General features: G+C 38.4%; 1 protein-coding gene across 1 annotated transcript in view; it reads right to left on the bottom strand.

Annotated features, from left to right (window-relative positions):
* Positions 1 to 25,628, bottom strand: part of ECPAS (Ecm29 proteasome adaptor and scaffold) — a 73,161-nt gene that overhangs the window by 14,354 nt on the left and 33,179 nt on the right. Inside the window, exons 19-37 of the mRNA XM_070938570.1 lie at positions 23,996 to 24,087; positions 22,980 to 23,114; positions 22,287 to 22,452; positions 19,733 to 19,905; positions 19,098 to 19,199; positions 17,690 to 17,813; positions 16,684 to 16,829; positions 15,474 to 15,528; positions 14,345 to 14,459; positions 12,686 to 12,754; positions 10,255 to 10,372; positions 9,194 to 9,361; positions 7,291 to 7,370; positions 6,328 to 6,433; positions 5,697 to 5,744; positions 4,770 to 4,891; positions 2,311 to 2,461; positions 1,858 to 1,923; positions 788 to 877 (exon numbers count right to left, since the gene is read on the bottom strand). Of these exons, the coding sequence (XP_070794671.1) occupies positions 788 to 877; positions 1,858 to 1,923; positions 2,311 to 2,461; positions 4,770 to 4,891; positions 5,697 to 5,744; positions 6,328 to 6,433; positions 7,291 to 7,370; positions 9,194 to 9,361; positions 10,255 to 10,372; positions 12,686 to 12,754; positions 14,345 to 14,459; positions 15,474 to 15,528; positions 16,684 to 16,829; positions 17,690 to 17,813; positions 19,098 to 19,199; positions 19,733 to 19,905; positions 22,287 to 22,452; positions 22,980 to 23,114; positions 23,996 to 24,087 (2,126 nt within the window). The remainder of the gene's footprint in view (positions 1 to 787; positions 878 to 1,857; positions 1,924 to 2,310; positions 2,462 to 4,769; positions 4,892 to 5,696; positions 5,745 to 6,327; positions 6,434 to 7,290; positions 7,371 to 9,193; positions 9,362 to 10,254; positions 10,373 to 12,685; positions 12,755 to 14,344; positions 14,460 to 15,473; positions 15,529 to 16,683; positions 16,830 to 17,689; positions 17,814 to 19,097; positions 19,200 to 19,732; positions 19,906 to 22,286; positions 22,453 to 22,979; positions 23,115 to 23,995; positions 24,088 to 25,628) is intronic.

The following is a 25,628-nucleotide window of genomic DNA, read 5'->3' as shown; positions in this document are numbered from 1 at the left end:
TCAGAATTCTGACAGTATGAATAACAAGGAAATAGCCATCATATTATTCATTATTGAATTTTATTTGCAGGATCTACAAGTGCAGAATATCTAAAAATGCTAGGTTAGCTCAATTGCCTCAATGTTATCTGCCCCTCCCAAATACCCTTCCCCTAGCCTAGCACTAAGACTTCCTCACAGTCACGGTTAATCTCGGTAGAATGGCAATGACAGAGCCCCCACAGCACACCACCAATGGCACTGCCAGGGAAGACATATTTGATTCGATATAACTGCATCACCTCCTAAATAAAACAGGGGTGTCAAACTCAAGGCCTGTGAGTTGGATCGGGCCCTTGGGGCTGCCCTGGAAACAGTGCCTCTGCCAGTGAAAACGGAGCGTGTGGCCCTCCCGAGCTCCGTTTTCATTGGCAAAGCATTCGGGCCACCACAGGTGCCCCCAGCACAAGTGATGTCAAGGTGGCCTCGCCCACCCTGGCCACACACACACACGCCCCGAGATCAAACACAACCCTGATGCAGCCCTCAATGAAATCGAGGTTGACACCTCTGGAATAAGACATAACACTACCATTCTTGACTTTCTCTCCTGAATTTCCCAATATCCCATCTCTGGATATGTCTCACAAACTGCATTCACTTACATCACAGGGTAAAATCATTGTATACTTATAATTACACAAATTCAGATATATATGTGTGTATGTGTGTGGCTATGCAAATTTCAATATGTGCTTAGCATTCCAAACTTTCCTGCAAAGCCCTTCTTTCCTAAGCATAAGCATACCTTAGTGCCAATGCCTAATCCGCTTCTAGTCAGTTCACAGAGCCTAGGAATCAGCTCTCCCAAAACAGACACATCCAAATATTGCAAGCACTGGAGAAACAAAACCAAAAGAAAATCAAGACATCCAAAGAGATTAATTTAACAAAATAGATTACTAGACTGTTGCTCACAAGCTGCTTATTAGCATTCTGCCTGGAAGAACAACTGTTGGAGCAGGAGCAATTTCAAATACATCCACTTTTATTCAGTACTTTCTTTGCAGAAATGTTTTTCTTTCTATCAATGGCTGCTTCGCCATCAATTTTCAAAGAGTAGCTTATCGTAAAAACAGAAATGATAACCACTATTTTCTTTCCTTTGTATGGGTATGCATATGTGAATGTGCAGGGGGAGGGAGAGATGTTGAGTGTTTAAGGCTATTTTATTTGCCTTACTTTGTTTGCATCCTTGTTATGGCAGGAAGGCTAGCCTGTTTTAAAAGCTCACGAAACAATCTCGTGAATCTTGTCTTCTTGGTTATTGATCAAGATATTTTTAGAAGTGAATAACTTCCTGCTGTAACACCAGCTTTCCTTTACTAAATGAAATACCATATTTTTCGGACTATAAGATGCACCAGTGTATAAGACGCACCAAGATTTCAAAGAGGTAAGTAAGAAAAAAAAAGATTTTGCCCTCCCTGGCCCCTAGGAGCACTCTGCAGGCCTCCCAAACCCTCTGCGTGCCCCGTTTTTCGCAAAAATGGGGGCGTTTTTGCCCTCCCCAGCCCCCAGGAGCACTCTGCAGGCCTTCCAAACCTTCTGCGCACCCCGTTTTTGCAAAAAAACCAGGCCCATTTTTCACAAAAATGGGATGGGCGGAACTTTGGGAGGCAAAAAATGGCTGTATTCGGTGTATAAGATGCACCAACATTTCCTTTTTGGGGGGGAAAAGTGTGTCTTATACTCCGAAAAATACGGTAATTAGAAATACCAATGTTCTGCTATCAGTTATAAGCACAGTAATTTCATTATTACTTGCAATATTCCTTGGACAGTTTATGTAAAACTTTTCTTAAAGCCAATTATTACCATATTTATAGTTTCCATCATTGGGGAGGATTTAGCAGCACTTAGTCTTGCAGTATCCATTGCAGCCTTAAAGATAAAAAGAAAAATGGATTAAAATCTAGAGTTTAAAAGGTGACAAGAGAAAACAGAAGGCCCATGTGGCTGCATAGTAACAAGCAATATTATGTTAAGAGCGATTGAAAAGACAAAAGATTCCTTAAAAAGGAAAGAGGAATAATTCTCATGAAATTTTAAAACTCAGACAGTATTTTAGTTAAACAGTATATACAAAGTAACTTAACTTAATTTGTATATACTGTTAATTATTTACGATGAATTTTAATTAAATTCAACTGTATGAAAATAATTGATGATGTAACTAATCTCATTCTCTCCTCTGCTAGACAACCTTTAGTCTAGAATAGCTAATGCTTTTTATAAATGAGAAACCTTCTTACTTAATGGTGCCCTTACCTTTTCTTGCTCTGTAGCACGCAGGCTCAAGTAGTTGAGGACCTGAGGCTCCAAAACACTCAGGGATTCCAACAAAGCTGGGATGAGCTTTGGGGCATGTGGTTTCAGCATGGCCCCAGCACTTTTACTGATCTTCACCAGGGTATTAATGCTATAAATAAAAATGTGTAAGACAAGCACATTTGCATTCTTCTTCATTAGTAGTAATCCATCCAACCAGCTAAACAATGAATATTGTTTAGATGTCAGAAAACAATATGATACAGAATTTAACTTCCATTCGCTAAAAATAAAGTAGTTCAAAAGATAAATGAAATGCAGCAAATTCCCAGGAAGCTTATATTATCTACTTTCTGGGCCACAAATGTCCCTATCACCAAAATGTCTATTAATTTCAGCGGCTGTACTTATAGCAGGTTAGACTGGCTCTTTCCACAGCTGGTTGTAGCAACTGTAGGACTCTTTAATTGGTAATCATGATTTCCCCACCTAAGCTTAAGTGGTTGCATATTATGCATATACAGTCAGGTCCAGAAATATTGGGACATCGACACAATTCTAACATCTTTGGCTTTATACACCACCACAATGGAATTGGAATGAAACAAACAAACACTATGTGTGTTAACTGCAGACTGTCAGCTTTAATTTGAGGGTATGTACATCCAACTCAGGTGAAAGGTGTAGGACTTACAGCAGTTTGTATATGTGCCTCCCACTTGTTAAGGGACCAAAAGTAATGGGACAATCAGCTGTTCCATGGCCAGGTGTGTGATATTCCCTCATTACCCCAATTACAATGTGCAGATAAAAGGCCCAGAGTTCATTTCAAGTGTGCTATTTGCATTTGGAATCTGTTGCTGTCAACTCTCAAGATGAGATCCAAAGAGCTGTCACTATCAGTGAAGCAAGCCATCATTAGGCTGAAGAAACAAAACAAACCCTTCAGAGAGATAGCAAGAACATTAGGCGTGGCCAAAACAACTGTTTGAAACATTCTCAAAAAGAAGGAATGCACTGGTGAGCTCAGCAACACCAAAAGACCCGGGAGACCACGGAAAACAAGTGTGGTGGATGACCGAAGAATTCTTTCCCTGGTGAAGAAAACACCCCTCACAACAGTTGGCCAGATCAAGAACACTCTCCAGGAGGTAGGTGTATGTGTGTCAAAGTCAACAATCAAGAGGAGACTTCTCCAGAGTGAATGCAGAGGGTTCACCACAAGATGTAAACCATTGGTGAGCCTCAAAAACAGGAAGGCCAGATTAGAGTTTGCCAAACAACATCTAACAAAGCCTTCACAGTTCTGGAACAAGATCCTATGGACAGATGAGACCAAGATCAACTTGTACCAAAGTGATGGGAAGAGAAGAGTATGGAGAAGGAAAGGAACTGCTCATGATCCTAAGCATACCACCTCATCACTGAAGCATGGTGGTGGTAGTGTCATGGCGTGGGCATGTATGGCTGCCAATGGAACTGGTTCTCTTGTATTTATTGATGATGTGACTGCTGACAAAAGCAGCAGGATGAATTCTGAAGTGTTTTGGGCAATATTATCTGCTCACATTCAGCCAAATGCTGCAGAACTCATTGGACGGTGCTTCACAGTGCAGATGGACAATGACCCAAAGCATACTGCAAAAGCAACCAAAGAGTTTTTGAATGGACAGAAGTGGAATGTTATGCAATGGCCAAGTCAATCACCTGACCTGAATCCCATTGAGCATGCATTTCATTGCTGAAGACAAAACTGAAGGGAAAATGCCCCAAGAACAAGCAGGAACTGAAGACAGTTGCAGTAGAGGCCTGGCAGAGCATCACCAGGGATGAAACCCAGCGTCTGGTGATGTCTATGCGTTCCAGACTTCAGGCTGTGATTGACTGCAAAGGATTTGCAACCAAGTATTAAGAAGGGAAAGTTTGATTTATGATTATTATTCTGTCCCATTACTTTTGGTCCCTTAACAAGTGGGAGGCACATATGCAAACTGCTGTAAGTCCTACACTGTTCACCTGAGTTGGATGTACATACCCTTAAAGCTGACAGTCTGCAGTTAAAACACATTGTGTTTGTTTCATTCCAACTCCATTGTGGTGGTGTATAGAGCCAAAGATGTTAGAATTGTGTCGATGTCCCAATATTTCTGGACCTGACTGTAATTAAGCATATTTTCTACATTGATTTTCCTTGGTTCATAAATTATGGTAACCGGTTTAGTGGGCGGTACAAGACCAGCCAACTATGATTCGATTAGAAAACCATGCTTAAGCAAATCATGGGACACCATAGAGGAATCTAGAAATTATCATTTATTGTAAAAAATATTCCTTGGATTCATTTATTTCATTTCAGCTATGAAGAGAAAGAATGATGGGCAAAGTCCTGCTGAAATCGTTTCTGGATATGAGATTTGGAAACATGAGAAGAAAGGAAAAAAAATGTAAGGATAATGTACCTCAGGGTCCGCACTTCAGTCACTGTATTCATCATTCCTTTATCAAGAAGACATGGCAAAAGGACAGCTATGGTTTTCTGGCCTGCAACTCCTTTAGATGGGTCACACATCTTCACACACACCTTAAACAAAAAACCAACATGCAGATGGCAAATGGGAACCATTGTGAATCTGTCATCTGCACCTCTATAACTGTCTGGTTTGGTTCTGCAACCCAACAAGACAGACACAGACTTCAGAGGATAATTAGAACTGCAGAAAAAAACAATTGCTACCAATCTGCCTTCCATTGAGGACCTGTATACTGCACAAGTCAAAAAGAGGGCTGTGAAAATATTTACAGACCCCTCACATCCTGGACATAAACTGTTTCAACTCCTACCCTCAAAACAACCCTATAGAGCACTGCACACCAGAACAACTAGACACAAGAACAGGTTTTTTTCCGAACGCCATCACTCTGCTAAACAAGTAATTTCCCTCAACACTGTCAAACTATTCACTAAATCTGCATTACTATTACTATTAATCTTCTCATCATTCCTATCACCCATCTTCTCCCACTTATGACTGTAACTTGTTGCTGTATCCTTATGATTTATATTGTTTCCTAGTATGATTTGATTGCTTATTAGTAACCTATGACTATCATTACGTGTTGTACCTTATGATTCTTAACGAATGTATATTTTCTTTTTATATACACTGAGAGCATAATATGCACCAAAGACAATTCCTTGTGTGTCCAATCACACTTGGTGAATAAATAATTAATTCTAATTCTAATTCTAATTCTAATTCTAATTCTAATTCTAATTCTAATTCTGAGCACAGATGTTCTGAAGATATTCCTTACACTATATCTCAAACTGAGTCACAGAATGGTGTAACATTCTTGAAGTTATTGGAGTGATTATGAGAATGTACCTTACTTAATGTTTTCAGGGCTAACTCTGCTGCCTTTCGTACAGATTCCTGAAAAAGAAAAAAAGGGGGGGGGGAGAAATTTTTTCTTAAGTTTCCAATTATAATTTCAGACACTATTAATGGAGTGATTTTGCCTTGATGATGTATATTTTCAAGAAAATATCTCTTTTTCAAACAAAGGTGCTTGTTTTGGAATCCAGAAAAATAGTTTAAAATTCACATTCTTTGATATCAAGGGGTTGTATGTATAAAGGTTGCAAAGTATAAGACTTCTAATTCCGCCTTTACAGAAAGAAGGAGAAAGGAAGGAGTCTAAATCAAAACCAATGCTTAACTGACACCTTTGATGCTCTATAAATACTTTTCAAAACACAGCCCAATCACTAGACTGAACAGTCATTTTCTATTCTAAGTATTTCCCATTTATTCATAAAGCTCAGATATTTTTGCCATTAAGGTTGAAAGCCAAAATGGATCACAAATGTGTGTTTTATCAGTCAGGAGTGTTGAGTTCTAGGAATTCCCAGCACAACACCAGAGGAAGCATACAAGCCTTCTTGGTTGTGAGCTATTCTTTGCCTGCAATGATTATAGTAATTTCCCAATACTAGAAAATGAAACTTTTTAGTACCTTTATATCATCTTGCACTCTAAAGAGAGTTTCCCATATTTCTGGAAGTTTATGAATAATATCATCCAAAGGTCTTCCTCTTAGCAAGTCATTCAGTGCTAAACAGCTGTGGAAAGAGTTTAATTACCATTCTTTGATAATATGAAGTTTCAGTAAAATAAAACAAATTCAGTTTTCCCAAACATGTACATTATTTAAAAGTGAAGAAGAATAAACTAACTGCCAGACAGTAATGCCTTTACATCTAAATTTCTTAAAATAGAATTAATCCCCCTTTTCAAGCTACCTTTTTAACCGAACTACAATCTTACAATCATTAGTATTTATATGTTCTCTGTTTCTAAGGAAACACTTTATGTGATGATGTCTTCATCTATAACTAGCCTCAATAGTTTAAGTTAACCTGTTTTAAACAAACCATATTTAACAATAACCACAATTCACTTAGTTCTACAACACAATAAATATTTCCTTGCTCATGCCCACAGCAGAACTGAAGGCTAGGCTATGTGTGAGTGTGCATGGAAAGACAAGGCTTATTTGCTATAATTTAATATAAGTATTTATATTCAATTCCCCTCTTAATTAAATATCATGGGTGGTATTCTACAAAGTCCCTAATGGTACTTTGCATCAATGTCAAAAAAAAGCTCCAGAGATGTAATGATTTAGTACAGTTTACATCATCTTAAATCATATGGTAGAAAACAAACAAAAATTTATACATAATATATTTTTTCATAATTAAGCCTCCCTGCTAACTTGTGTGACTTACTTCCAATTATTTGTATTCTAAAACTACATCTGCCTCCCAGCCCCAAAATGTACAGCTCACATAACTGACAAGAATTATGGTAGATAAATAAATCCTGAAAACCCAATATAGAGAAAATATACAAGTATGGATTTTCAAAATACCAATTATTTTAATTTAAATAATGAACTGATTTTAGAAATGCATACCTTGACTCTCGAATTCGCCACATATTGCTAGTCAGGTTGCTTATTAAATCATCAAGAATTTCTTTCATGTATTTGTCCACCTGAACCAGTAGAAAACAGTTTTAACTATTAAAAGCATTCCCACATCCAAAAGAGTGAAGAAACTGAACATTTATAGCGATATTTTCCTATAACTCAACAATAAACTACAATGAAACAGAAACCTAATGCAAAAATGGTTATCTTTAAAGTGTTTTTCCTGCTTTGTATGTATCATCAATCAGAAACAGCACAAGAAGATAACAAATGAAACAATATGGTAGATTAATTAGAATCAGTCTCACATAGTGATTTTCCTATGCTGATTTTGCTCTATGTGCTGAAGGTTAACCTCAATATATATCATTCTAACAAATACAGAAAAGAACAAAAAAACTACCACTAGCAACATGTTCTCACACTTCAGTAGTTACATGTACATTCATATTTATCACAAGTTTTCTTTTAGATAGATAGATAAATAGATAATTAAAAACAGTCTATTGTGTTCAGAAAGACTTAGGCTTCTTCATATGTATTTATTGTTGTTTATTTCTTCATAAACAACTTCATATGTTGTTTACTTTTCTATAAACAACATGTATAGGAAGTTTGTAATAAAGGACTATATCAGAGGTGAAATGCTACCGGTTCACTCTGGTTCGGGCGAACCGGTAGTGATAAAAACTACTGGTTCGGGCGAAGCGGTAGTAAAAAAATGCTTTAAAAAGTAAAAAAAAGGTTCTGACAATCACAGCTGTGCTGCATGATCGTTAGAACCTTTTTTTTTTTTTTTTACTATTTTAAAGTATTTTTTTACTACCTATTCGCCTGAACCTATAGTTAAAAAAATGCTTTAAAAAGTAAAAAAAAGGTTCTGACAATCACAGCTGTGCTGCATGATCGTTAGAACCTTTTTTTTTTTTTACTATTTTAAAGTATTTTTTACTACCTATTCGCCTGAACCTATAGTTAAAAAAATGCTTTAAAAAAGAAAAAAAAAAGATTCTGACAATTGCGCGGCACAGCTGATTGTCACACCTGATTGTCAGAACCTGTTTTTTACTTTTTAAAAGCATTTTCTTACTATCTATTTGCTCAAACCGGTAGTAAAAAAATGCTTTAAAAAAGTAAAAAAAAAAGGTTCTGACAATCACAGCTCTGCTGCGCGATCGTCGGAACCTTTTTTTTTTTTTTAAACTTTTTAAAAGTATTTTTTTACTACCGGTTCGGGCAAATAGCTAGTAAAAAAATGTTTTAAAATGAAAAAAGTTGGCCACGCCCACCCAGTCACATGACCCCACCAAGCCACGCCCACAGAACCGGTAGCAAAAAATTCTGCATTTCACCACTGGACTATATGTGTGTGTAGATACTGTATTCTGATAATTGTTTATTGATAAAACACTCCCAAAGCATTAATACAATACGCAATTAAAACAATTTCCTATACAATGTACATATAGGAAATTGTTTTCGCTGCATATTGTATTAATGCTTTGAGAATGTTTTAACAATAAACTATTAACAAAAATCTTAGAAATAAATATTACATTAATAAAATAAGAACATGCAGTTGTGACTACCACCACTCTCCTAAACTCCACTGGAATGCATCCTATTGAATCATCATGCTAATTTCCAGGACCCAAGAATGATAAATTCTTTAGGTTGAGTTGATGTTCTGAACAAGAAAAAACAAGCATTTGATGTATTTTCCTCATCGAAGGTTACACACTGTGCCTCTTACATTTAGAAAAAGACATTATTTTTCTCCAATAAGGCTTCCCTTAGGTTTTTTTTTTTTTTATTTGAGAGAATCTACAGTTAAGTCTAATGGAAAAAAGTGACAACATTGGGACATAATTATTCTGTGTTCACTTACAGCAGATTTATCTGTAACAAGTGCATTCCAAATGCTGGTCATAGCCTGTCGAATCCCAAGATTGGGATCAAACTGGTATCGATAGAGACGAGGAAGCAGTTGTGGAAGAAAAGGAGCCAGCTGTTCCCCTGCTTTGGTAGCAATCACATTAAAACCAAAAGCTGCTCCCTGAGAAAACCAAGGGGAAAAAAAATTGTTATGTGACACTTAGCTGTCCCATTTATGTTCATTCAGTTCAGGTTTCTGATAACAGACCGAAAATATTCAAGTAAAATGAACATTGTGTATTTTGTATATGAATCAACAGCTCTTCCATATAAGGCTCCCATTGTAACTGATTCATCCCAATTACTCATAATGTTGAGCTTCAGATCCGAATTCAGAATACAAGTTATATTCTTTCACAGTTATCCTGAACATAGATTAGGGGGGTGTTGTTGTTTCTAATGTTCTACCATTCCCACTACATGCAAAGTTATGGGAGCAGCATGGCGCTCCCATGTGGCTCCCCTCCTGCACGAGCTGCACTGGCTCCCTGTGGTCTTCCGGGTGCGCTTCAAGGTCTTAGTTACCACCTTTAGAGCGCTCCATGGCTTAGGACCGGGGTACTTACGAGACTGCCTTCTGCCACCAATAGCCTCTCACCGCCCAGTACGCTCCCATAGAGAGGGGCTTCTCAGGGTGCCGTCAGCCAAACAATGTCGACTGGCGGCCCCCAGGGGGAGAGCCTTTTCTGTGAGGGCACCCACCATCTGGAACGAGCTCCCCCCAGAGATACAGAAGATTCCGGATCTGCGCACTTTCCGCCGTGCCCTCAAAACATTCCTGTTTCAGCAGGCCGGCCTGGCCTAACTTTCCCTTTATATTGCTTTTTGATTTTATTTTAAACTGGGATGTCTTGAATTATCTAGGACCAGAATGTTTAGTATATTTTAATTGGTTTTTTATTATTAACGTTTGTATTACATGTATTTTTATCGTTCGCTGTTCACCGCCCTGAGTCCCTTAGGAATAGGGCGGTATATAAATTTAATAAATAAATAAATAAATAAATAAAATACCTTCCGAGAATTCCACATTGCATGATGATTGGCCAAATTCATGAATTTATACACCAAATCTGGCTGGTTGAGGTCGCTTGCAAGTGAACAAAGCTCCTGGTAAGTAGAAAGACCCTGGCTTGGGAAAACAGAAACAAATGATTAATGCTACTTCTTACATGTCCTATTTTGCTGAAACAATCATAAGGGGATACTTAAGAGATGGGGGTCAAAATAATATTTTAAATATAGGTTTGAACCAAATTTGTTTAAGGCAATTATGCAATAATTCAAAATCTTTTCCCCATTAAACAATTCCATATTCTGTAACGTCAAATAAGCTATCTTTCAGAATTAGCACAATTATACAATTAGAAGCAAGGTTTTAGTCTGTGTTCCCTCTTTGTTTTTTGAGGCTTCAGTACAGAGCAGGGTGGATAAAAATCAATGATTTTTAAAAAAAAATCAAAAAAATCAATTTTTTTGATTTAAATCGGATTTTTTGTTATTTTTATCAAATTTATTTTAATAAAATGCTTTGGGAGTAAAAATCTATCTGAAGATAGTTTTCTATTTAAGATACATTAATCATTTAGTTTAATTAGCATGAAATGGACCTTAGTTATGTAGCATGAGGCTGTATATTCTGCAATATTGGGACTGTTGGTGAGTCAACAGCGGGTCAGAGGAGGAGCCGCTGCCAGAAAAGAGATGTCAGCTTTAAAAATTATGATTTAAATTGAGTTGATTTAAATCAAATCCACCCTGGTACAGAGCTAAATGTAAAAGTGGTAAGGCTTTCCATTCTATTTTTGGATTTACCTTTGTTGCCTCTAGTCCATGCTCAGCTATGAAAGACAGAGGATCACAGTTCCCAACAGGAGATATTTGCTCTTTGGACATAATGCTTAACAGGTGAGTGCACAAAATGGAACAAATGGGTTTTTTTTTAATGTCTTGGAAGTTCTGGCAAACAGTTCCAGCTAAGCTATGGTTTAACAGAACTATAATCAGACAATGTTAGTTGTGCTGGGTTTTAGCCATAACAAACGGGAACAGGGGCTTTTGTGACATGTATGAAAAGGCTGATGCATCACACTTCTCTAACCTGTTCTCCACTTAACTTGGACACTGGTATGCCTGACAAACTTCATTGTGTCTTCTTTTGCTAACCTCTGCTTAGATGCCACAACCGGTGCCAGTTGTGCACCAGTTGCAAACATGGTTTATACAACTGAACCGTCCCTCCCAACTTTTGAAGCATCTTCTGTTCTTTATACTCCCATATGGAAGATTGAAGAGGGTAGGTTGGTTAAAATATACCACACTTGAAATAAGGACATCAATGGTGATGGTTCATTTGCCCTGATCACCGCAGAGCCTTATTTTCCCACCTTTTGTTACTTGCCATAATGGTATAAATATTCCACGACTTTCTCATTCCCTGCTGCTCAAGGAACATTTGAGCAGTTCAGAGAATCAATTTACTAGGATGAACCAAGTGCCTTTGATTGATGTTGCCCCATAAAGCTGTCACTAGCCCTGTTTCAGGAACTGGTTTCTGTAGAGAAGCCCAAGCCTTCTGTTCTGACTTAAGAGACTTCCTGAGACACTAAAAAGCACACTATTAGTCCCAAATACCCTCTTTTTATTTCAATGGCTGTGAATTATGTTCATTCACAGTCCGTCATGAGTCACAAATAGTTTGTAAAGAGTCAGACAGAAGTCTGCCACAGTCCTTCGAGATAAGGCTGATAAGCACCCACCTTTATCTCCCTTGACATGCTGCCAAAGACCTAATTGGCAATTAGCTTTGCAAGGCCACACGGAGCACAGAGTCAAAACGGAGCATCAGAATTTAAACCGACTAGAACGAACAAAGTTGCTTCCTGCAAAGGCTCATATGCCTTTGCTCCTCCTTTATGTCTTATGGGAGGGGCCAATCACCTCCAATCATCTGGAGGCTCTGGAGGCAGCACATAACTCCCAGATGGCCCTGGCCCCTTCTCTGCCTCCGACAGAGCCCTCGTCTGAGCCTTCCCCAGACTCCAGGACTGGCCCATGTTCCTCCCCAACCTCTTCACTGTCCGACTCTGCTGTGAGCTCCACAGGCCGACGGCAGACCACAACACCTTCAATGGAATGTTTGGAGGGAATCACGGGCCAAATTTCGCAATGGACAAGAAACTCCCAACCGCTACCCATAAGCATTTCAATGTTAAAAAAAAGAGAGAGAGAGACTTAAATCATGTGAAATTAAGGAAATGTCAAGAGAGTTTAGGAATGAACTTCTATGAGATTTGAAAACATCTCGAAAAACATCTAAAAAAATCCGACTAGTGCTCAAATCAGGAATTACATTTAGCATCTTTGTAGATCACTAGTGATACCTACACCATAGATTAAAGTAACACAATGGCTCACAAATAGCATGATTAATCAATGAGCTTACCCATCTGGAGTTTTGCCAAGGCCTGAGCCTTGGAACATCACAGTTTCTCCAGACACTTCATGCTTGACTCTGTAAAGAGAGTGTTCTATTATATGAAAGCTTGTGAGGGAGATTAATTTAGTATCTCTTTGGGATCAGATTATATAGCCTCTTGGATCTGCCTCACTTATATATATCAAATCACTTGTCATTTTTATGCAGATCTACATCCCAAAATCAACTGGAAAAAGAAGGGGTTAAGATTCTTTACAGAATACTTGTGCATTTTGGGGAAAATATTTTCACTTGAATCTTGAAACACCACTGCAAATGGGGGTCTTGCATAATAGGGACTTAAATTTATCATAACTGGAAATACTTACTCAATTGATTTTATATTGGTAAAAGGAGGGAGAAGAGGCTGAATTCAACTGTTCTCTCAGATGTTAACAAATGACTGGCAGGATTTTTGTCCATTTAAAAAGGCTTAATTAAAGTACCTGAACATATCATCTTATACAGATGTTACAAGAAACATTATTAATATAAACATATCACAGCACAGATAAAGGGATTTTATTATTTTTTCAAACCCATTCCACACTATCCTAAAATGTTTTTTGTTCCTTAAAGTATTTATGATACAAGTTCCAAATAGATTACATCAAAACATAACATACGGAGATCAAATGATAGATTGCCACACAAGAGGAAAGCAAATACCGTATTTTTCAGTGTATAAGATGCACTTCCCCCTCCCACCCAAGTGAGTGAAAATGTCTGTGTGTCTTATACAGCAAATGTTGCCGAAGCCCCACCCACCCTTTGGCCCACACTCTTTGGCCTTTGTCTCTTTGCAGCATACAGAACGGTCAGTTTCAGCACAGCCTGATTTAGCACCAGCAGCTGACTGGCAGTTGGATCTGCTTCCTGGAATATCACCTATCAGCTGTTCCAGGCTGCAGAGATTACCACTGCTCAATGCCGCCCATTGCCACTGCCGCCTATCACCGCTTCTGCGCGCCCCATTTTTGGCCTTCATGCGTTCCGTTTACAGCCTCCGCATGCCCCATTTTCGGCCTCTTCCAGGCAGCTGGGATCGCCACTGCCACCTATCCCCACCACCTGGAACGGGCCAAAAATGGGACATGCGGAGGGCAAAAATGGGGTGCACGGAGGCTGAAAATGAGACGCACGGAAGCAGCAATAGGTGGCAGCAGCGATGGGCAGCGATGGTGACGATGGCAATCCCCACAACCTGGAACAGCTGATAGGCGGTATTCTAGGAGGCAGATCCAACTGCCAATCAGCTGCTCGTGCTAAATCAGGCTGTGCTGAAGCTGACCAAGCTGTTTGCTGTTTGCTGCAAGGAGGCAAATTGCTGGGAGGCAGAGGCAGAGTTTTCTTTTCTTGTTTTCCTCCCCAAAAGCTAGGGGTGTCTTATAGTCCGGAGTGTCTTATAGTCTGAAAAATACGGTACATCTTATAAATTCAGAATTTTAAAATAAAGCTCATATTGATTCAATACAATTTATAGAAAACATGAAGAGAAGGGTTTAGATGTTCTGAAGCATTCCTCCAAACTTGCTTTATATTTAAACTCACTTACTTTTAATCCCTTTTTTTATTATTCCCTGCCTCCTGATACATATTCTATCAGTTGAGGTTTCGTTAAAATACCTTTTCCCAGTCATAAGAGTTTCAACAAGTGTAGTAACTAATTCCTGTTGATCTTGTTCATTTCCAAGCTCGTACACCAAACCAAGACCTTTAGAAGCAACATCTTGACTGAGTTCTATAAGAAAGAGAAAGCAAATTAAATGTTACTCCACTCAATTGTTACATCTATATATGGGTCTCCATGCCCAAACCTTAACCAGTGCAATATCAGTTCAAAATTTACCCATTCAAAAATATATAAATATCACGAACGCACAGCAATAATAGAAGTCCTAAAACCAAGGCCAGAAATGTTAATGCTAGAAAGCCAACTCCTCAGGAAAGAATAACAAGCAGTTTCCTCTGACTGAGAAGTAATCCCTCTGACTGAGAAGTAATTCTCAGTCAGACTGAAAATGTCTGAAATAGCAGAAAGTTCAGCGGTCTGGAAGTTCTAATCTGAGAGAAAAGCAGTTGCCTTTGAAATGCCTAAATGATTAAATGAATACAAACAAAACCTCTCAGCTATACTTCTGATTTTGCTATATTAATCAGTAGTGCTATAAACTCCTATACAGGGTATACATTGGTTTCAATCCTCACTAAGACTAGAATTCAGATCAAATAGAAATCATTGCAGAACTTCTTCGCATCTCTTTTTGAAATCATCCTGTCAATAGCTCTCAATATGTTTTTCTTCCCAGATTAAGGTTACAAAAGTTTAGAATTAATTATATTGAAAGCCGCCATTTATTTAGAACCTACAACTTGGTTTCCTTTCTTTTTTCTTGGTGGCATTCAGCAAGAGCAACATATTTCATTTTTATATGCAATTAAAAACAGTTACAGGATCAAGTTCAAGAATGATTCATATTTAGTTTTTGTAAAATAACATTTTACTTGGAAAAGTTTTTTTAAAAAAATCACAATTAGAAATTTTTTTTTATTTAAATAATAATGCTATGCATTGGTATTACATAATTTCAATGTCAAATTTCAGAGTTTTTAGAGCAAGTTACAATTTAAATAATATCTCTGTATTGAAATCTTGTGTTTTTTTCTACATCTGTAAGCTTAAACACTTTTGTTTCTAATAAGGATTTGCATTTTTAATCAATGAACAAAATAATGCAGGTACGTTCCTACTTACCATCACTGTCAGACAAAGTAGATACAAATGCGGTTTGAATCTCTTTGAGATGTGACTATGAAAGAAAAGAAGGGGATTTTAATTTATACCTGTTACCTGAAACCCAATTTCAAAATCTCACCAGTAATAATAATTCGCCCCTTTTTTGGCTTGCTCTGTGAGCAGGGAAGAATATTTGGTGCGAAGCCTGTGATGGTTTATTCTTGAAGGAACACACTATGATAGATTATTTTAATCCCCTGTAGAAGGATGTGGTAATAACCCTTTGAAATATGATTAAAGGTCAGAACATGTAGATTTTTTCCAAGATAATACAGGAATCGTGCAACCTCGCTGTCAAAACAATAAAGTGTGAGACTCAAACAGGTTTCTTCTAGTTTTCTATGAGTTTTGAAAAAAAACAGCATACCATTAATGGACCCGTATCCAGGGGTGAAATCCACTTACTGTATTTTTTGGAGTATAAGACGTACCTTTTTCCCCCCTAAAAGGGGGTGAAAATTTAGGTGCGTCTTATACACCGAATGTAGCCCCGCCCACCCACTGGCCCCCACCCTTTGGCCTCTGCCTCGCAGCAGTTACCTCCTTGCAAGCAAACAGCAAGAAAAAACAGCTCCCTTCAGCTTCAGCACAGCCTAATTAGCACAAGTTGATTGGATCTGCCTTCTGACTCTCAGCTGATTTGCTCTCAGCTGTTTTGCGCAGGGCTCTGCTGCTTGCTGCAAAGAGGTAAACTGCTGGAGCAGATTTTTTTTCCCCTTGTGCTAATCAAGCTATGCTGAAAACGAAAATTAAAGTAAAGCTGGCTGTTTGCTGCAACAAGGCAAAATTGCTCAGAGGCAGAGGCAGATTTCTTTTTCTTCTTTTCCTCACCAAAAAAGGTAGGTGCGTCTTATATTCCGGTGCTTCTTATACTCCAAAAAATATGGTACCTTCACTAGCGGTTCACAAATGGGAGTGCGCAACACTTCTGTGTATGTGCCACCGGCACTATCGGTTCGCCCAAGCCAGATAGAACTGGCTGCATTTCACACTGCCCGTATACTTTTTGCCCAGCCAAGTGCACTTCCAGAACAAGCAGAAAAATGAGAATTCAGAAACAGAAAGCAAGAGGACAAAAGAATGCACCATGAAATCATTGAAGGTCAACTAAATCAGATTTCCTGCCCAACCTCAAAAAAGAGAATGGGACATAATTTTTTCTCCTTACCTTAATTTCTTTGTGGGTGCTCAGCTTCTTCACCAGTGATAAAAGCCAAATACAGGATGCTTGTCTTATGTGAGGGTTGGGACTTATGATATGCTTATTCAAAATGACGTCCAGGACCCAGGGAACCACATCATTAATTTTCACATCTGTTAACATTGAAACCATTACAGAGAAGAAGTTAAGTATAATGCAAACAAAAGGATTTGAAAAACAGAGCCTTGTCAGCTATGTTTTACCTTTCAATATTCATGGTTCTGCCTATAAATATTCTACATATAAATTCTAGACTTTTGTCCAGTTCCAGGTACGTTCATGTACACCTGTGCTTACCAAAATATGCAACATTTTTACAGTTTACAGTGATACACAAATAAGGGCTATATGGAGTATTTTGTCGTATTTTCTTTTTCTCTCGTTTTAATCAGTCTCTCCAATGTTTCCCAAAGCAATCCAGTACAGAGCCAGATTTATTATACCAGATTTTACAAGAGGCATAAATGACAGGATTCTTTTTTATCATACCAACAGAATATGTTCAAGCCTGATAGGTTGAATCGAAAAGCTGATGCTGTTATTAGCCTTTTAGTGTATTTATTTTAATGTTTGTGTTAACTGCTTTAAAAGTTTGTTTACTTGAAAAAAGTATATAAATATTTAACATGAATGGATAAAAAACCATTGCAAACTACCCTGGGATATAAAGTGTACATTTGCCTTCTAAGTCATCAGAGACTAGATTAGTTTTGGAATTTAGGCTGTAGTTTGACTGAGTTATATTCTATTATCACTCATAAGCACAAAGCTAATTGTAGGTGCAAAAATTACGCTGAAGCAGGTTCCATATTAAGTGACTTTTCAAAAGCCAGAATAATAATAGAAGCTAAATTTCAATAGAAATCTGACAGAAATCTGGGTTTGTTCAACAACAGCAGCTCTTCTTTTTATACACCAGGAACTAAAATCTTCTCTGAAATATATTATTAGATATTCCTATGCCCAAACCTACCGATAGGAGCAGTATACTCTTCTTCAGCTACTATCCATGCATCACGGGCAGCTACAGAACTGGTCCCTATTGCAGCACTGGTAATAGCTTCACCAACCGTAAACTGTAATTCAATTTGCTTGGCCTGAGAAACACACAGTAAAACAATATTAAATTTCAGTTCGCTCACTATCAAAACCAGTTGTATTTTCTAGACAAGAAACTTGCTACATTTATTACAAAGAAGAAGATTATAGTATACGTCATTACAAATTCTACCATGGAATTTTCAGGTGATTTGAAAAATCATTCCTGCATTTAAATCAAAATTATTTCAAGTCTCATAGCATTATTTTCATCTATTTCCCAACTAAAAATTGTAAGGTACTGGGCTATTTATTTTCAGTCATCATAACCCATAGGGACACTCCAAAGGCACAAATTCCCCAGGCTTTCAGGCAAGCAGGTTAGGCTAGCCTTGTTGATGTTTTTTTGATGATTGAATCATTTTTTGACAATCGGATCATCATCAACGCTGTCAAACTATTAACTAAGTCTGTATTACTATTACTATTAATCTTCTCATCGTTCCTATCACCCATCTCCTCCCACTTATGACTGTATGACTGCAACTTGTTGCTGTATCCTTATGATTTATATTGATTGTTTCCTAGTATGATTCGATTGCTTATTTGTACCCTATGACTATCATTAAGTGTTGTACCTTATGATTCTTGACGAATGTATCTTGTCTTGTTATGTACACTGAGGGCATATGCACCAAAGACAAATTCCTTGTGTTCCAATCACACATGGCCAATAAAGAATTCTGAATTCTGAATTTAATCAGGGCATCATGGGTTTTAATGCTGGTTTTTAATGTCTGTATGTTAGCCAGAGTCATAGGGCCGCCACATACTGTAAATTACTTCAATGAATAAAGTAAAAGAGCCCACACTTTCAATTTTAACCAACTGGATGCTATTCCACCCAACCATCTCCTCCCATTTTAAATGGGAGGAAAGACATATGGGAACAAAACTACAGCACAAAGGTGGAAATCATTTCAATGATTATAAAAGAATGGATTGATCAGTTCTTGGACAGGACACACAAGGCATTTGTGTGGACATTTTTTTTTCTGCCTATCAAGAAATGTAGAAACATAGAAGGTTCAACAAAAACTTCTTGTTCAAGGTAGCAATGCTTCCTCACTGTAGCACAACCATGAAGAATAATTATGTATTGAATGGCATTAGTGTTGTTCTCCTAAATTTGAAACTTTTTTTTCAACATTTACAAACATTTATAACCAGGAAAAAAATAATGGAACAAAAAAATTGAGGACATAGTTTAAGGAATTGGCATGAATTAATAAAAGCAACCCTTTCTTCAAATATATATTCTAAGAGGACAATTAAATAATTACCTCTACAGAATCCATTAATCCTTGCAAGAGTAGCTTCTGATGAGGAAAATCTCCATCCCCTACTGGAAAGTAGCCCAGTGTTTGAATAGCTCTTTCTTTCATCTTAAAAATACCATGAGGGGGGGAGGAGGAAGAGTGAGAAAGAATGTTATTTTAAAGTCTGCTAGATTAAAATGGGAAAACCAAAACACTTCCCCATCAGGGAAACACCCAGATAAGCATAAATTAAAACCAAGATTAACATCAGACCAATAAGAGTCAAAGAACTACCAAACCAGCTAACAGTAAACAGCCCAACCAAAAAGAACCGACCAAGACCACTGCCACCAACACTGACAGGGTAAGCCACTAGAACAGGGGTGTCAAACTTATATCGCCATGGTGCCATCACATGACATATCGTAACTTTTTCCCCTTCGCTAAACCAGACATGAACATGGCCAAAGTGTGATACATCCGGCCGACAGGCTGTGAGTTTGACAGCCCTGCACTAGAATATAATTGAGAACAATTCCCATTCCTTTCTAGTACTGATGTTGTTACCTAGTTTGGGCAGTGAAACGTCTACAAGAAAACAACAAAGCTCAAAGATCTTTTAATCATAGGAGAATTGTAACAATGTTGCAAAACATTACCTTATTAGTTTCTTTGCCAGAGGGAATTCTGGCCAGTAAACTTTCAACAAGATGGAGTTTTGTAAAACCACTGCCTTCGTTGGGGATGGGCAAAGGCGCATTCCTGCCAATTTCCCCCAGTGCTGTACATGCAGCTATTGCTAGAAGTGGTGATGTACTATCCAAAAAAGAACCTAGTAAAAGGTAGAAAGATCACTTGGTATTTTCCCCTTTAAAATCCAGCAGGCTGTATCCCGAACGAACAGCCTCTAAGATGGTCTTAGCCCATAAGGCAGGACTTGAACTCATGATCCTGTGGCTCCCGAGGACGTGGACAGGATCTTGGGACGACTGAACACAACCACATGTTTATTGGACCCGTGTCCCTCCTGGTTGGTGCTGGCTTCCCGGGAGGTTACACGAGGCTGGCTCCAGGGGATTATTAACGCTTCTTTGAGCGAGGGTGTCCTGCCGGCCGCCTTGAAAGAGGCGGTGGTGAGGCCTCTCCTCAAGAAGCCATCCCTGGATCCGGCTATTTTGGCTAACTATCGTCCAGTCTCCAACCTTCGCTTTATTGCGAAGGTTGTTGAGAGTGTGGTGGCGCGACAGCTCCCCCAGTACCTGGATGAAGCTGTCTATCTGGATCCGCTCCAGTCCGGCTTCAGACCTGGGTACAGCACGGAAACGGCATTGGTCGCGTTGGTGGATGATCTCTGGAGGGCTCGGGATAGGGGTTATTCCTCTATCCTGGTCCTATTAGACCTCTCAGCGGCTTTTGATACCATCGACCATGGTATCATGTTGCGCCGGCTGGAGGGACTGGGAGTGGGGGGCACTGTTTTGCGGTGGTTCTCCTCCTATCTCTCCGACCGGTCGCAATCTGTGTTGACAGGGGGGCAGCGGTCGACCCCAAGGCGCCTTGTTTGTGGGGTGCCGCAAGGGTCGGTCCTCTCGCCCCTCCTGTTCAACATTTATGTGAAGCCGCTGGGTGAGATCATCCGTGGTTTTGGGGTGGAGTTCCATCAGTACGCTGATGACACTCAGCTGTACATTTCCACCCCAGACCATCCCAATGATGCCTTGGAAGTGATGTCCCAGTGCCTGGAGGCCGTGCGGGTCTGGATGGGGAGAAACAGGCTTCGACTCAACCCTTCCAAGACCGAGTGGCTGTGGCTGCCGGCGTCCCGGTATAGCCAGCTGACGCCATCGCTGGTTATAGGGGGCGAATCATTGGCCCCCACAGAGAGGGCCCGCAACTTGGGTGTCCTCCTGGATGCGCGGCTGTCCTTAGAAGGGCATATGACAGCCGTGGCCAGGGGGGCTTTTTGTCAGGTTCGCCTGATACGCCAGTTGCGCCCCTTTCTGGACCGGGACTCCCTACGCACGGTCACTCAAGCACTCGTCACTTCTCGTCTGGACTATTGTAACGCTCTCTACATGGGGCTCCCCTTGGGGTGCACCCGGAGGCTCCAACTGGTGCAGAATGCGGCTGCGCGGGGGATTATGGGAGCGACGGGGCGCTCCCATGTGACTCCTCTCCTGCGCGAGCTGCATTGGCTTCCGGTGGACTTCCGGGTGCGCTTCAAGGTGTTGGTGATCACCTTTAAAGCGCTCCATGGCTTAGGGCCAGGGTACTTACGGGACCGCCTTCTGCCACCAATAGCCTCCCACTGGCCGGTTCGCTCCCACAGAGAGGGCCTCCTCAGGGTGCCATCGGCCAGACAATGCCGGCTGACGACCCCCAGGAGGAGAGCCTTCTCTGTGGTGGCACCTACCCTATGGAACAATCTACCCCCAGAGATACGAGTGATCTCCGACCTCCGGATTTTTCGTCGGGCCCTAAAAACTTATTTTTTTCAGCTAGCCGGTCTGTCCTGATTTTAGGGTTAGTTTTAAAATTTTAATATTTATTTTAATTGACAAGTTTTAAATTATGGGCCAAATTTATAAATTATTTTAACTTTATTTTAACTGTGATGTTTGTATAGATGTTTTTTATCTGGCTGTTCACCGCCCTGAGTCCGAAAGGAGAAGGGCGGTATAGAAATTCGAATAAATGAAAATAAATGAAATGAAATGATCTGTTTCTAGCCTGATGCCTTTATCAGGCCAAACTTAAATCAGTTAATAACTTTTGCATTCATCTGAACACCTGTCTCAAGTGGGAGAAGTATATTTTTCAGAGAAAATGAATACTCCCAGAAATTCCCCGCATTTGTAACATTTGTACCAACAAAAAATAAGAGTTTTGCATCACGCAAAGCAACAAATTTGAGTACAGTTCAAGTGGCTTTATCTGCCAATGGCTCATGCTCAGATAATACTAATCTATTTTTAATGCCAAGTACATTACTCACAACTAGTTAAATCTGTTTTCAAATGATTTATGAATCAAATATCACATCATTAAACAATGAAATGAGTTTGAGATTACTATTATGTTATATGAGTTTTATGACAAAAGCTTCAAGTATAGGTAAAGCAGCACCATGAGCCAAAAGTGATTTAATTTTTGAAAACCACCGTGAACAAAATGGGCCAAGAACACAGGGAAAGTGCAAATGTGCAGACTGACCTATAGTTTCTGTTGTTGATTTTATCATCTGGTCTTGTTCTGGTGCTACAATGGTATTCCGGTCTTCTATACCATGTAATTCTACTATTTTCATTTTTCTTTTTGACAAATACCGTCCTACTGTGAATCCCAGAGCCAATAATGATCCATGTTGCATTTCCAGATTCTGTAGTGAAAAGAATAACAATCGAAAAACAAGTTAACAATACACACACACACATATCTCAGTGCATTTAGAACATTTTGAGCAGCCTTCTTACATTTAAAAATAGTGTCAGTTTTAATAGCCTAAAAATTAAAATAGTACATTCATGCATATTGATTTTTAGTTGATTACTTTTCCCTCTACTTATAAACAGTGGATGCTATATATAGCTATATAGAAATCAATCCTTTCATTTTTATAAAGGTGAAAAAAAATTTCTAAGCTATTGTGACATATATGCACTAACTAAAAGCAAAGATTTTTTTCCTCAGACAAGGACGTTACATTATATACAACTGTATTTGAATTGAATCACTCATTTAATTAACCAATTTTAGTTATAACTATTGGGCTCTTACTCCCAGTTTTACTCCTTACTTTTAATTTAGCTCAGTATTCCTTAAACAGAAAAGGGCATTTAAGATACATAACAATATTATTATACTTTCATTCATAAAAGTAGTGTGAGGCAAAAACAAAAATATTACATGATTGTCCTTTGCTGTTTTTATCAGGTGCTGAACAGATGTTTTGAATTCATTTTCTGACACTGTCGAAAGTACAACAGAATAAAATAGAGCAGCCAGTTCCCGCATTTCTTCCTTATTAGTATTCATAAGATTCTGAAAACAATATAAAGGAATACAATATGTTAAAAATAGATAATATCCTACTAGCCTTTAAATAATAAAAAGACTGATCCAATTAACCCCAATTTTTCTGTACAAAATGGCTAAACAGCATCTTTTCCAAAGAACATTTAATTGACGAAGAAGGAGAACAATGATACTTAGAATTCTGCACCTGTCTTGCTTTTTAACACCATTAGCAATAGCAACTAAATAGTTTTACAGCCCTCTCTAAGCAGTTTACAGAGTCAACATATTTCCCCCAACAATCTCAGTCCTCATTTTACCGATCTCGGAAGGATGGAAGGCTGAGTCAACCTTGAGCGAGCAAAATCGAACTCCTGTCAGTGAATAGAGTTAGCCTCAATGCTGCATTCTAACCACTGTGTCACCACAGCTTTTTGCATTACTATGTGCAATGCAATAACACTAAAGACTAGGGACAGGAACTTAAATATTCACTACAAAATCACATTATCTATTAATTATCACATTATTTTAGGTGCTTTAATAGAAATTCTGACTAGTTTTGCCTCCGAATCTTTATTTCAGATAATGACATTCTTAATAGAAGTTGCCATAAGCGATTTTTCTGTCATTGAATTTTTCTTTAAAATCTTATTGTAAAGATATCCCTATGCCTTATCTTTAGAGGCCTATATAATTCGGTGAGAAACATTATATTTAAAAGTATGTGGATAACAATGATGCCAAATTGACTTCCATGAAATTACTTTTAACAGATCAGGAGCTATTGAGATACAAACTTTTAATTCTATCACAATCATTCCTTTTATGGGTATGGGGGGAAAAATCTGTTCTACTGGAATGATGTGCAAAATTTTGGAATAAAATAATCTCTTTCTTTAGCATACCTTTATCCAATCCATCTTGTCTATAAATCTTGCAGCTAGCTTTTCAGGATAGACTGAAACAACTTCCAGCAAACAGTACATGACCGGCAAACCTATATTTTTAAAAAAGTTCTCAAATTATTAAAATGACCAAAATTTGAACAACAGAAATTATTGTATTCTATGTAAATGAATTTGCTAATGAAATCACCACGAAATGCTATACTTGCTAAATGAAATCACCATGCATACAAATATGATTTATTGTCTTCATAATAGGCATGCTGAAATTATTCAAAAAAAATATTTACATTCACTTCACCCTGTAACCTAATACTATTATTAGATATATTTTGCACTGAGAGACTGCATTTACTCATAGTTGGTGGGATGCAGACAATAATACATTGTCTTGCAAAGCTGTTTCTGGAGTAGAAATTCAGCTTGCACAGTAAAACTGATCCTTGTTGCACTTATAGTATACTTGTAAAAACATACCTAAATTGATGAGTGGGGACTTTATTTGCAGTAGGAAATGCTGCATGTGGCATGGTTACAAGGCTAGTAATATAACCTAAAAATATCCTCTATCTTACTAAAAAGCTCAATTGGCCAAAGCTACAATAGGTGTTAAGAGGTCAGTATTTATGGGAACATGTACTGAGGGGGTGTATTTCCTTTGTTCTTTTCTGATGTTAAGTTTCTTTTGTTATTTCTTACTATTTTCCCTGCATTCTGAATAATGTTGTTGAAAAGGAATTGCTTAAGGGGTTTGTGTGGATGGATGTCAATTTTTTTCTAGCCAAAGAAACCTGCTCTAAAAAGTGTCATCTCATCAGGAAACTTGAGAATTCAAACACGAGATGAAAACATTCAAAAATGAAATCCAGGATTCTCTACTAAATATCTTAACAATATTCAATATGTTAATATTGGAATATATATTTGAGCCATACTGAGCTATACAGATAGTCCTTCACTTACAACCATTTGTTTAATGACCATTCAAAGTTACAACATTGAAAAAAGTGACTTATGACCAGTTCTTGCACTTACGACCAGTGCAGCCACATTCATATGATCAAAATTTAGGTACTTGGCAAATGGCATATACTGTATTTACTGTGGTTGCAGCATCCCAGGGTCATGTGATCACCTTATCACCTGGGTTCTGACAAGCAAAGGCAATAGGATAAGCTGGATTTGCTTGCTTAACAATCATGTGATTCATTTAACAACTGCATTGATTTGCGTAACATTAGTGGCAACAAAGCTCATAAAATCAGGCACGACTCACTTAATAACCGCCTTGCTTAGCAATGTAAATTCTGATCCAATTGTGGTCGTAAGTGGAGGATTTAGCTGTATAACGTATGTTGACCCACACAGCAATCGGCTGAAACATCATGCATGCATAGTATTTTGTTAATAAATGTTATGACATAGAGATGCAACAAAAACTCGTGTGCTATTGTGGAATTTCAAGGCCACAACATATTCTATGTTACTAACATTTTGGATGCACTAGCAAATCATTCCTTAAAAAAAAAAAAAAAGCTACTGTAGCCAATCCAAGCGCATCTCATCATTCATAACAGACACTTCAGTTCAGGCAACGAGAATGAAACACATTCCAAGACTAAGTGGTGCGCCT

The sequence above is a fragment of the Pituophis catenifer genome, unplaced genomic scaffold (genome assembly GCF_029215685.1).
Source record: "Pituophis catenifer annectens isolate HBS135680 unplaced genomic scaffold, rPitCat1.0.hap2 SCAF_2, whole genome shotgun sequence".
In the NCBI taxonomy this organism is placed as follows: domain Eukaryota; kingdom Metazoa; phylum Chordata; class Lepidosauria; order Squamata; family Colubridae; genus Pituophis; species Pituophis catenifer.
This window is presented reverse-complemented; position numbering and strand designations above follow the sequence as displayed.